The 12,914-nt window shown below is 52.6% G+C and overlaps 2 protein-coding genes across 2 annotated transcripts in view; both read right to left on the reverse strand.

Annotated features, from left to right (window-relative positions):
• Nucleotides 1–252: 252 nt before the first annotated feature.
• Nucleotides 253–12,454, reverse strand: LOC145720995 (collagen alpha-1(XXII) chain-like). The gene is made up of 6 exons (XM_081816584.1): nt 11,510–12,454; nt 8,976–9,155; nt 7,739–7,805; nt 5,510–5,692; nt 3,397–3,474; nt 253–1,408 (listed from the first exon to the last, which is right to left on the reverse strand). Exons 2-6 carry the CDS (start codon nt 9,057–9,059, stop codon nt 1,221–1,223), a joined length of 600 nt encoding a protein of 199 aa, XP_081672710.1. The 5' UTR covers nt 9,060–9,155; nt 11,510–12,454; the 3' UTR covers nt 253–1,220.
• LOC115944520 (uncharacterized) overlaps nt 10,958–12,914 on the reverse strand; it is a 45,196-nt gene continuing 43,239 nt past the window's right edge. Inside the window, exons 15-16 of the mRNA XM_081816803.1 lie at nt 11,510–11,554; nt 10,958–10,966 (exon numbers count right to left, since the gene is read on the reverse strand). Of these exons, the coding sequence (XP_081672929.1) occupies nt 10,958–10,966; nt 11,510–11,554 (54 nt within the window). The remainder of the gene's footprint in view (nt 10,967–11,509; nt 11,555–12,914) is intronic.

The raw sequence follows: 12,914 nt of genomic DNA on the forward strand, positions 1-12,914 counted from the left end.
GCGCCTGGGTGGCTCAGTTGGTTAAGCAACTGCCTTCGGCTCAGGTCATGATCCTGGAGTCCCAGGATCGAGTCCCGCATCGGGCTCCCTGCTCGGCAGGGAGTCTGCTTCTCCCTCTGACCCTCCCCCCTCTCATGCTCTCTCTCTCTCATTCTCTCTCTCAAATAAATAAATAAAATCTTTAATAAATAAATAAATAAATAAAATAAAAAAATAAAAAGAGATAAAAAGAAAGGAATCATCCATGCGAACTGAGGAGGAAACTCGGATTTATTGAGCACCTGTTTGTGCGAGCGTATCAGGTACACACATACACTCAACGCACTTTATTTCCAAGGCAGAGCCCTGGAAGCACAGATGTCCCAGCTCCGGCCAGTACCCTGACCAACTGCCCAGCATCAGGAAGACACGGCAGTGGTCACCGGACCTCTTTATTTCACAATTAAAGGGAGACCAACTGTGAGGAGCTTGAAGGAGTCCCATCCATGGCTCAGAAGCCGGATTAACATGCTTCCTCCATACCAGCTTCTGTCTTTGGCTGGACACAGGATGCCATGAAGCCTCACTGGCTCGAGTGCCATGATTTTGCATCCGAGAGCCTGAAGCAGTGAGGTGGCTGAGTCTGCTCCCCGAGGACCGATTCTGGGTTCCCCGTGTGCACTTTCCATCAGGCAGCGAGGACATTCTTCATGTCTGCACATTCCTTCGCTTCCTGCTTCACGTGTCTCTCCTGGGAAGTGGCAACCCGGGCATGACCGAGAATAGAAACCCATTGCCTCATGTTTTCAGTTTCCTTTTGAGGAAAGAGGTAAATTTGGCAAGTGTCTTCTGGTCAGGATTTCATAGCACCAAGAGTTTCCTTAAAATGGGCAGCTCCACGTCACATGGGCGCCGTGAGAAAAACCGAGAAACAACCCACTGCCCCACGGTCATGTTCTCCCAGCCTCAGAGGAGAGGGGAAAACTCGTGGAGCATTATCATATGAAATAATAATAATAATAATAATAAACAATAATAATAATATTAATAATAATCTGACCGACCGGCAGCATCTGTTGGTTTTAATAATGTTGAGGTCTCTCAAGAAAATAAGACAAAAACAAATGATAAAAGAAAAAAAAAAACATGTGGCTGTAATGTTTCAAGACCTCTGGCTTCTTATCAGGCTCTGAGTTCAAGTTTCAGAAATCCACTGCCGCCTCTTGGTATTCCGGAATCTTCTAGGGGCCCTTCACGTTAGCGGGCTGGACAGCGAGGCTGGCGAAGTAGGCACACTGGGAGGGGTCACACTGGCCAGGGGGCCCGGGCGGGCCTGGGGGTCCAGGGTGTCCTGATGGTCCTGTCTCCCCTTGAGGGCCGGGAGCCCCGGGGAGCCCGTCTTTCGCATAGCCAGGTTCCCCGGGTTGACCTGGCCCAAGGAGAAGAAAAAAAACAAACAAACCAGAAAGTGTTCAGGATCCTTCTGGGGCAAACGAGCCCTGCTCTCATTGCTTCCATTCAGTACCAGCTGAGGACCAGAAACGTCCTCAGGGCTGGGAACTCTGCCTGGGGCGATCACGATGGTCCACAGGGGCACGGGGATGCCTTCACTGTTTGGAGTGGGGCAGCAATCAGGGTGCCCCTGGAGAGAAACCAACAAGGGCAGATGGAGGGCAGGGGTATGGGGCGGACAAGAAACACGGCCTTCTATGTTCTCACATGGTTCTAGGAGATACAGTTGAATTGAGAGGCGGACACCAAGTCCTCATCATTAACCGTCAGCCCCAATCCACGTATCCTTAGAGATACCTGATGACGTTCTATTACCCAATATCCAACTTGTCCTAAATCTTCTGTAGTTTCCAGGCTGGTATCTGTATGTTAAATGTGAACTACATACTTGGACCACATTCACCTATTCTGTAAATCATGGTCAAGGACAATATAAATAGGATCTAAGTCACTGACAAATAACCCAAAATTTAGACTCAGAAATATTACCTATAGACAAATGTTTATTCCTCCATTTATTAAACATCATAATTTCATATGTAATCAATCTATATCCCTTTTTGCTTTGGCCACTGGGAAGCTCATTGCTAAGTATATGCCTAACCCTATTACCTCTTAAGTCACCATGTTAGGAAATCTGAGTCTCCTTATAAAAGAAACAAAAAGGACATTTTCCCCTTAAAAAGATCTTTAGACATTTCATGAACTCTAAAATTCATGAACACTTTGGTAGTCGTTATTTAATCTCTATGGTCCTGTCTCGACCAAGCCGGAGGCCAGCAGTGTCACTGACTCCTGCAGAGAATCATTGAAGAACAGTCATTATCTCAAACTTGCACTCATACAAATATTTCCTCTTTCTAAACGGTTCTGTTCTGCCTTTTAATCTTTATTTAGAATTGCTTTATTTTAAAAATATCCTTGGGGCACCTGGCTGGCTCAGTCAGGGGAGCACATGAGTCTTGATCTTGGGGTTGTGGGTTCAAGCCCCACATTAGATGTAGAGATTACTTAAAAATAAAATCTTAAAAAAAATAAAAATGAAAAATATTCTTAATATTAGAAACTATTGGAAAGTAGGCAAGTTGTCAAAAATAAACACTGAACATGTATTTTTAGTTGTCTTCTCTAGTGAGAGTAGCAACATGCATCCAGTGCAGGAAATTTGGGAAATCAAGATATAAATACTAAATTAGAATGACCTATAGGTCTCATATTCAGAAATAATCTCAGGTGATCATATAAACTAGAACTAAATAACAAGAGGAACTTCAGTGCGGTGGAATTTGGTAATAATAACTCAGTCTAATTTCTTCCACCTTCTACTCGCACCCCTCATCTTGGGCCACCCCACTGCTGTGCCCCAGAGATCTTTCCACACAGCCAACTTGTCCAGGTTGTCAAACGGCGAGCCCCACATCCCAGGGAGCCCTCACGCCCACCCTGCCACCTGGCCAGCACATCCCAATGTACATTCGGAGAAATACTAATGGGGTATCAACACGTGCACAGATTGGACTTTCAAGCGAGTTGAGAAAATGCCGCCATAAACAAAATAAACATCATTTGTTCCTGTGAGGCAGGGTGTAGGAGAATTCATGAGTGTCGGGAAGGAGTCAAGGGGTGCACGGTTCCCCACGCCGCCCAGTCTTATTTAACCCCAAGTCTGTTTTCCTCAGGACTATTTCACAGGATAAACCGCAACAACTCATGGGATACATACACTACAGGTTTTTTGGTAAGTCAAGAAGCTGGCGCTTTAGAAAGATTCGATAAAAACACACGAGTGATCCTCTCTCCTCTCAGATAAACCCAGCCTTTCTTCCCAGACACCCCTGCGGCGCTGCAGTGTGTCACTCCATGGCGGAGGGCCACCCGCCCCGAGACTCCGGACACTCTCCCTACCTGGGATGCCGGGCAGGCCCATCTCGCCTCGGAGGCCAACGCCAGGTGCACCTGGGTCTCCTTTGGCTCCTCGCTCACCTGTGAGAGAGACACGCACCTTTGGTGGGAGAGACCCACGGTGAGGGCAGAGGCAGGGAGTGGCCCCGGGAGCAGGTGCAGGATCAGCACGGGGCCACGACAGCCTTCCGTCCGAACCGGCCTCACTCACACGTTCTCCACACTGGGACTCCGCCAGTTCTGTTCACACTCATTTGACGTACACTCACGCTCAAGCATGCACTCAATCCAGATACACGCCTGTGAGCACCAAAGTAAACGGACACCCCTCTTAAATGCACGCTCAACTACACATCAACGTTGGTTCAAGCACATAACTGGTTGATTACAGGCACACATATGCACATTTATTTTTTTAAGATTTTATTTATTTATGTGACAGACAGAGACACAGCGAGAGAGGAGCACAAGCAGGGGGAGTGGGAGAGGTAGAAGCAGGCTTCCGGCTGAGCAGGGGATCCCAGGACCCCGGGATCATAACCTGAGCTGAAGGCAGACGCTTAATGACTGAGCCACCCGGGCGCCCCATGCACATTTACACGTATGTTAGCAAACATATATGCACACTCATATACACACACAGGCTCACTTAAACATGGGCACACGGATACGCACAGCCGCACGCTCTCTCCCGTGCACACACACACATCCACACAGCCACACGCTCTCTCCCCGGTAATAAACACGTCCATCTTCATCCACTCATGCTTGCCTACACTTCCCCCGTTCTCATAGCCTTTCATCTGAACCTGTAGGAACTGGGTGATGACAATAAACAGACTCAACACTCTAGATCCTACAGGCATTTACTACAACAGGTCTACCCTCAAAACACTTTAAATCCAGTAAGAGATGAAACAGGGCACCAAGAACATTCTTATTTGAAGCAGACTGTGGGTGAGTTAAAATCACACAGAAATTCCAGAGAGGGTCCCTTCCCTCTGGGAGGAAATTCAAGATCATATTTGAGTTAATACCATACAGATTAGATTAAACTGTCTCAATTTCTTTCATCATTCTTTTCTTTTTTTTTTTGCCATGTTGTTTGCAGAAGTCTCCTTTATGCAACATATTTTCTTTTGTGATCTAAATGGAAATTTTGCTAGTTCGTGGAGACTTTAGACCATTCTTACTTATTGTTGTAACTGCCACACTGGGTCAGTTCTATCCGAGTCTGATGTTTCCTACACTTTATGCTTTCTTGTTGACATCTAGCTCATGTATTTTGTTTTATGAACCAAAAGAGATGGGACTTGAGCACAAATTTAACAAAAAAAAATTTTCAGCAGGAGAAACATTACAGGGAATGAATGAATGAATGGAGTGAAGAATTAGTAAGGAAGCAGTAGGTGGAAAGAGGAGGATGTTAGGGGCATCCATGTCAACACTCCCCAGTGGTGACCAAAATCTGGTGCTTTCTGTACCCCAGGCTCACCCCTCTCCTACCCCACACTCATCCCCCCACCTTGCACTCACTCCTCCCCACAGAGCAGCTAATAATCAGGTTGATGAGTCTGGCTTCTGTCCTCCCTCCTGCTTTCCCACCTGCCTGCCTGCAGAGAGGGTGCGCTTGCCTCGGTCACTACGGGGGTCAGACGCTGCCCCTTGGAGGAGAGTCCGGCTGTGGCCCAGATCGCCCACGTCCAGGTGAGAAGTCTACCTGAGAGCTGGAGAGGTAGCAGCCCTTTTAGCTGCCACTTTGTTCAATTCTAAAGCGGGCGTCCAACGCCTCATGGGCCTGGAGACTGCACGTCTCACTCCTCAGCGAGCTCTAATCTCGGAAGGGGAAAGAGGGCACTTTGTGTCGCCCCTGCTCTAGTGGAAAACCAGGAAGTGGGAGGGAGCTGATTCGCTCTTCCTGGCGGAAGCACATTTTACAAGAATGTCAAGTATGAAATCCTTCTGTACGTATGAAAACATTACATGATGCCCAAACGCTGAGTGTTACCAAGCTGGAGGAGAGGAGAGCGAGATCAATTATGCACATTCAGCTGGAGCGTGGTCCCTTCCCAGCCCTCCTCCATGCCCAGCATGGCTCCTCTGGGTCCTCACTCACCTTTGGGACCCACTGGTCCAGAGGGTCCTTCCAGACCCCCCTGCCCGGGCTGTCCTGGCTCCCCGATGGGGCCCGCCCGGCCCGGAAGCCCATCTTTTCCAGGGGGCCCCGGGGGCCCGGGTCGGCCTTGAGATGACTTCACATGCACTGGGGGCCTCTGGGCCAGGAGGTAGGCGAGTCTGGCTGCAGAGGAGGGAAAACAGAGATGGTCACGAAGGAGGGCGATGGACAGGAGACGGGCCAGGACTCACTGTGCAGCTCAGAACTCGGGAGACTGTAAGCAGCACAGAACACCAGCGAGATCAACCTCACACAGCCCAGCCAGGGCGCCCGTCCCAGGGCAGCCTCCGCCGGCTGTGGGCCTCGGGCCAGCTACTCGACCTCTTTGAGCCTTCACGTCCTTGTCTGGAGAATGGAGACAATGCAATCACGGCCACCCCACCCGGTGGGCGTGAGGACAGGCACGTGAGATGAGGCATTAGGACTGTGCTCAGCAGATGCCGGTGGTGCCCATCACGGCACGACTGGCAGCTGGGACAGTACCCACAGCAGAAGGGGTTGCAGTAATTGCCAGCTGGGGAAGCTGAGACTGGGGGTGAGACTTAGGGGCTTACAGAGCAATGTAGAGTCACATTTCTCCTCTATACACCGAAGGGCTGGGTATGATGTCACTGAGGAACCTTACATGTCTAAAACGCAAAGACTATAGAACTGGTCAAAAACCCAGAGGTCCATGGCTTTCCACCACACTGGGGATACCGTGCCCATCTGATGGCCACCGAGAGACTGTCACACGTAGTCAGACCCAGCTCTTCTACCTGCAGGTGGGTGACTGAGCCCAGAGAGGCTGGAGGGTCTCCCAAGGCCCTGGTGTTTTGGTGATAAAACCAAGGCAGAGTCAGGGTCTTCTGAGCACCCTGGGGATTGGCTTCCCACGAGCACCATCCTCCCATCTTCCTGCACGAGGCGGCGGGTGGGGTACAATCTGTGTCTGAGGCCTGAGCGAATGGCTGAACTTCTCTGAGCTCTGATTTCCTCATCCTTAAAGTAGAATTGATGCTTGCTCTTCAGAAGGCTGTTTGAAAGAAAGGACCCTGCCCAACAGATGCTCCATCTGAACTTTGTTCAAAACAGGTCTTGTTTCTGCTCTTGGGCTGGAAACTCCCCAAGGGCAGAAGCCATTTCTGTCACTAGTAAATCTAAGACTCAGAAAGCAGAGCTCAGAGATGCCCACGGGGGAGACCTCGGAACACAACCTGCCCAGTGGCAAGTGCCATTCCAGCCTCTGGTTTCCTTCCTTTTTTCAACCCACGCCCCTGCCATGTTTCCCAGGTAATGGTCTTGGGCTCTCCTGTGTGTGGAGAGGGACCATGCTGGCCTGGCCATTCGAAGAGGGCTGGGATGGGGGGCACCTTGTCCAACGCTCTGTCCCCAGACCCAACCCACAGTCAGCCATATGGTTGGTGCAAATAACTCTGAGACGTGAGCATGTGAATAAACGCGCCCTCCCATTTTGTCCATCTGGGTCCTGGAAGAGTTATGGATGTCTGATCTTCCCTATCATAGGCTGCCCATGACTTTCCTCCCCTAACAGCTTCCAGCCCAGAGGGAGGTGGGGACAGCTGCCTGCACACAAATCCTGCTAGACGCTTACCAAATCTCCCATGTCCAGTAAGTTACTCGGCATCTCTGCTCCTAACACTCAACATGCCTCCTGCTCTTCCATGAGTCGCCTTGTGAGCACGTAGGAAACCACCTGACCTACAGCAAGCCCCACACGCTGGTGTTACTGTTACCTCCCGACCTGGCTCCCTCCCTGAGCACCTGCTGTATGCCAGGCTCATGCAAGACTGTGGGATTTAACAATAAGTCCAATACACTTGGACTGAAAGGGACCTAGTTCCATGAAAGCACTATGTATCCCCGCTGCCCTCGGGACTGAATGCACAGAATAAATGAGGGATGGAGGCAGAGCTGGTTCTGTGGATGGGAGCTCCCCTAACCGGGGGTATTCGAGCAGAGGTAAAGACAAGCTCTGGACAGGGCTCCGTGTGTCTAGAGCCTGCACAGTGTTCCTCACGGTTCTGCACGATTGCTACACGGGAGCTGCTCTCCACGAGCCTTCTCCAAACCGGGTTGGGGAAATACTGAAGGGTGCAGAAGGGATGGCTTCCCAGGCTCCTCAAGAGGCCCTTGTGTGCCCGGCTGTGGTCAAGTCCAGCTACTCACTTCCCAGCTGTTTCTCTAGCTCTTCTTGGATGAGCCGTCGCAGGGTGTCCATGGAGGGGGACTCCCCCTGCAAGGAGAGAAGGTGAAGGGGAAATTACTTATCTCCCCGGTAAGTCCTGCCACCCAAGACCCCTGATGGCTCCGGGAACCAGGAGGGGCAAGGCAACACATAGCACATCGTCCTGGTCCAATCCTTCTCACGCCCAGAAGCACCTCCCTTTGCCTTGGCCACGCAGGCAGCATCCTCCTATTTGATACGGTGACCTGAGGCCTCTGGTGCCACTCTTTCCACGCCCTTCCCGCTCCTTAGCTGCAGCTTCTTCCTGCAGAAGCCACTTCCCCAGAGCCAACCTGAGAGCTCCAGCCCTGCACCTCTCCCTGCCAAAGCCCCGTCCACTTCCGGCGCCGCTCCCAGGCTGCCTCCTCCACGGAATTGTCTTTGATTTCCCTGACCAGCCGCTTGGCCACGCCGGCTCCCAGGGTCTGGTTTTCCTTGCTCTGTTCACCTTGGCCCTCCCCAGGTGCCTGACCCTCCTGGTGCCTGATTCATAGACGCCGGTGGCTCACACAGTGACATGTGATTCCTAGAGGAATCTGTGAGAGCAGCCCTCACGCCGCATTGGCCAGACCCCTCCCTCTTGCCCGACTCCTTCAGGGCTGCGTCCCCACCCTCAAGGGCGAAGCTCTCCTCCCTGCTCCTGTCTGCAGCCCCAGCACCCGGGACAGTGCCCAGCATGAGCAGGACAAGAATTCCAGGTCCTTATTCTGTTGATTCTTTTCTGGTCCCTCTTTCATGCTCGTCCCAGAACTTCATCGCTACCCACAGCAGCAGGACTAGGAGAACTCAGCGAGGACCCCGGGGGCTGTGGAAGCCCCCCGCCTCCCACGGCCCCCCTTCCTGGACTTGGCTGAGAGCCAGGCTCTGGGAAGCAACAGAGCGTCAGAGCTGCCAGGGACACTGGAGATCACCTAGACCTGCGCTCTGAGGACGGGAGGGTCCCCAGGGGACCACAGGGCTGCTAAGAGGGGAAGGCGAGGTCACGTGGACCTAGAACCCACCCCACCCCCAACCACTTCTACCTGGGCGGCTCTGCTTTTTTCTCCAATGTGTGCTCGTGTTACAGGTTTGTGTAAAATAAGAGTTCTGTCACTAGAATAAACTATTTCGAGAAAAAAACACTAAATAAGCTTGTCCTTTCATGTCCCCCTCAAGTTGAGGCAACACTGGAATCCTTACCCTCAGTCCTGGAAATCCTGGCTGGCCCGGAGGCCCCGGGGGCCCAGCCAGTCCATTCTCCCCGGGAGGTCCTTGGGGGCCCATCAGGCCCGTGTAGCCTTTGTGACCAGGGATTCCAGGGTCCCCAGGCTGGCCCTTTCCACCAGGAGGTCCTTTGTCACCTTTGTTCCCGGGATCTCCCTGGAGGAGGGGAAGAAACATGTCAGTGAGCAGAGGGCTAGCAAGTGCACCCAGTGTAGACAGGCCCGCTGCAGCTGTGTGCAGCTCCCTGGTCCCCAGGTCCTCTCTCCTGGAGCCCTGGACAGGAGACCTCAGTCCTGGCAGACCTGTGTCTCAGAGCCAAGACACAGGAGGACACGGGCCTCCAGACACAAAGCCACCTGTCACCATCACACAGGTAATGTGCAGAGGACAAGATGAGAACTCTGACTTCCAATCCCAGTCCGTGTGGCTTCATGCGCGTGCCTCGGGAAGGCCAGCCGCTGAGCCTGACCGCCGAGCGGCCACTCCTCCAGTTTGCTCTGTCAGCTGGACGGACAGAGTTACTCTTTCGACAGAGGCGCCGCCTCTTGTAGGTGGCCTCCCGCACCCTACTCTTGGCTTTCGTGGGCCCACATGGGATGACACTGACCAGACTCTTCTCCCCATCTCTGACCCAGCCCCTGAAGACCCGGATCAATGATTTGGGAACCACGGCGACCACCAGACCATCCGGTCCTCTGCCCGACGCACTACTGTGGGTGTGACCAGCAAGTCCTGGTTTTTGGTGGGTCTGAAAATAGATGGCCACGTTGGCGAGCTCAGGGTGTTAACAGGACTCCCCTGCGGGCAGATGGCAGGCGGGGCGAACGAGAGGGGAAGCAAGATCATAGCTGGAAATGGAGCATGGCCATGGACGTGACCCAGAGCCAAGGACAGGGAAGACTGCAGGCATGAAACTATGTCCAACCTATATGCTTGAAGAGAAAAAAATAACGGACAAAATTTGATATGTCCCAGGGCTTTAACAAAAGGCAGATACAGATTTATAACACACACGGTTCACACGCACAGACTCTAGAGGACGAAAGGAAAATGTCCCGCGACGGACCCTGGGAAGGGGACGGGGGCCGTAACGGGCACCAAGGTGGAGGAGCACCTACTTTTCATTGCATCCACTTTTTGCAATGGTTAACTGTATGTCTGTATTGCCTTTTCAACAATAATAAAGGACAGTGGATTTAAAATGAAGTTATCCAGATTGGAGGGACAGTCTTGACTTAAATTTCTCAGATATGATGCATTTCATGGGACCTTTGTCATCTGTCAGTGATCAGGGGTCGGTGATGGTCCTGGCGCTCCGAGCTCCTGAATGCCGAGACCCTATCACAGCTGTGGTACAGCACTTCCTATTCATTAAATGTCTCAATATCACTTTGCGGGGGGAGGACTCGTCCCAAACTTCAAATGTCCCCAGGAGTGCAAAGGAATGAGGAGCCTGACGGCTCCCTGGCAATGTTCCATGAAACCACTTAACAGGGAGAAGGCAATTCTCCACTTATTGATTAGGTATTAGAGAGGAGATTCCTATTTGTGGTCTGAACTCCCTGGCTGCCAGCCAGAGCTCCCAGGAGCACCTGTGTGGCACTGGGGTGGGGGCCCCTCAAAATGCCTTCTCAGCCACACCCCCCGCCCCGGCTCCATCCTCAGGAACCAACGACCAGAACGCAGAGGAATCAAGTCACTCAGAAGTAAGGAGGGAAAGAGATCTGGAGGGGTTGACAATCTCTGACACTCTCTGCTTCCACGGCTCTGTGTCCTTGGACCTGCAGGAGGTGCAGCTCCTCACCCACCCAACTTGCAAAGAAAGCAGAGATAAATTCTCGGCAGGACCATGGCAAACAAGCCGGGGGTGGGGTGTGGGGTGGTGGTGACATTCACATGGTGCAACAGTGTGAAGGGGGACGGCTGACCAAAGGGAGGGTTGTGGGCAAACGAGAGGCTTAATTCCTCTAAAGGGAGTGGCCGTTGTCACAAGGGTGAGAACACCCCCTCCCCTCACTGGCATTTCTGGGGGGGGGGAAAAAAAGCCACTAAACCAAAAAAAAACCTCCCCCTGTTGTTTTTTGGAGGAATGAAATGTAAAGAAAGGCTTCCTGAGTGTGGCGCCAAGGCGATTCATTATGGAAAAAATCTGTTCCCTTGTCACCTTCAGCGACAAATCTGGCTCCTGGCAAATTGGCATTTTGGGAGCTGAGCACGTCATGCCCAGGCGCTCGTACAGGGAGAGGGAAATCTGTCAAAGTCTCAGAACGCTCGCCTTTGAATTTGTAATTGCAATGATTTTACTCCTTAAAATAACATCCAAAAAGAAAAAAAAAAAAAAGGGAAAGTAACAACATTCACTACAACAATCCCTTCGTGGGCTAATGATTTTCCAGGGAGCGGCAGACCCACAAGCTCCCCGGGCTTGGCTGTTGTTCACTGACCGCCAGGGACAGGGTCCCCATGCTGCCTAGCAAAGGTCACATTCGGTAACTACCTCCCCCACTTACCCTGTCTCCTTTGGCTCCTGGCTCTCCGGGCTTCCCGGGGGCTCCCTGCAAAGAGTCCAAAGGAGGATGATCACTGAACAGGGCCACCCATCTGCGACCCTGTGTGCCGAGCACAAGTGGTATCTGGGAAATCAGACACCCCAGGAGCCCCTGTCTGTCTGTCTAGATGTTGCAGGCACCCCATCCTTCCTCCTCTGTGCACCCTGGACTGATGGCACCAGCCCTTTTAGGATTCCTCCTCTGCCTTTTCCAGGATAGATCCCTCTCGCCGAACACACTCAGGAGACCCTGCAGGACGTGGACTTTGAAAGGCGCTCGCTGCCCGTGGCCTGGGCTACCTCGCCTCCCACCGACCCGAAGGACCTCCACGTCCGTGACTGCCCACCACAGGGAGCACACGGTTCTCCCTCCTCCTGGCCTCTGAGGCTCACCTTCCTGCTGCCTGCAGCGCACTCCCCTCTGCCCTGCACAGAATGTCTGTGCCCCCCAAGTGTATATGTTGAAGCCAGAATCCCCAGGGTGACTATTAGCAGGTGGGGTCTTCAGGAAGTACTCAGGTGTAGATAAGGTTGCGAGGGTGGCCCCATGATGGACATAGAGAGACAGGCATCGAGACCAGGGGGCCGGCTAGTGTAATTAGGGAAGGATGGCATACCATCTGCTGACACCTCGATCTTGGACTTGCCAGCCCCCAGAACTGTGAGAAATGTCTGTTTCTCAGCCACCTAGTCCAGGCTAATTGTGTGGCAGCCAAGCTGACTAATCACGATCCCTCTGTCTGTGATCAATCCCACCAGGCCTTCAGGCCTCCCTGCCAGGAAGCCTCCCCTGACCACCCAGCACCTAGGTACTAGGGACCCCACACCCCTCCTGGAGGGCGGTCACACAGCCTTGTAGTCCCCACTGCTAGGATACTCCCTCCTTGCTTCTGTGACCCTCCCCAGCTGGAACCTCTCTCTACCCCACTTTGCCCCCAGCCCCTCTGCCACCTCCCTTGCAAAGGAACACTGGCCAGTGTCTGCCCTCATGCATGGGTTCCCGGGCCACCAGCTGCCCTGTAACTCCTGTTGTCCCCAGACAAGGTGACAGCAGTGTTGCCCTTGGACAACAAGCACCTGGAAGGCAGGTCCTGTGCTTACCCACCCCTGGGCTCCACTGTATCGACCCAAACTCCACTGTGCACTTAGTTCAAGAATACAAACTGCAGGGGCGCCTGGGTGGCTCAGTCGTTAAGCGTCTGCCTTCGGCTCAGGTCATGATCCCAGGGTCCTGGGATCGAGCCCCGCATCGGGCTCCCTGCTCGGCGGGAAGCCTGCTTCTCCCTCTCCCACTCCCCCTGCTTGTGTTCCCTCTCTCACTGTGTCTCTCTCTGTCAAATAAATAAATAAAATCTTTAAAAAAAAAA

The sequence above is a fragment of the Leptonychotes weddellii genome, chromosome 4 (assembly GCF_054177405.1).
Source record: "Leptonychotes weddellii isolate Sample4059 chromosome 4, ASM5417740v2, whole genome shotgun sequence".
Taxonomy (NCBI): Eukaryota; Metazoa; Chordata; class Mammalia; order Carnivora; family Phocidae; genus Leptonychotes; species Leptonychotes weddellii.

Excerpts from the sequence above, each read along its gene's own strand:
- LOC145720995 (XM_081816584.1), bottom strand. The coding sequence starts at position 9,059 with ATGGGCCCCCAAGGACCTCCCGGGGAGAATGGACTGGCTGGGCCCCCG. Across the intron at positions 7,806-8,975 it reads CAGGATTTCCAGGACTGAGG|GGGGAGTCCCCCTCCATGGA; the intron begins GTAAGGATTCCA and ends CTCTCCTTGCAG. Across the intron at positions 3,475-5,509 it reads TGGACCAGTGGGTCCCAAAG|GTGAGCGAGGAGCCAAAGGA; the intron begins GTGAGTGAGGAC and ends TCTCTCTCACAG.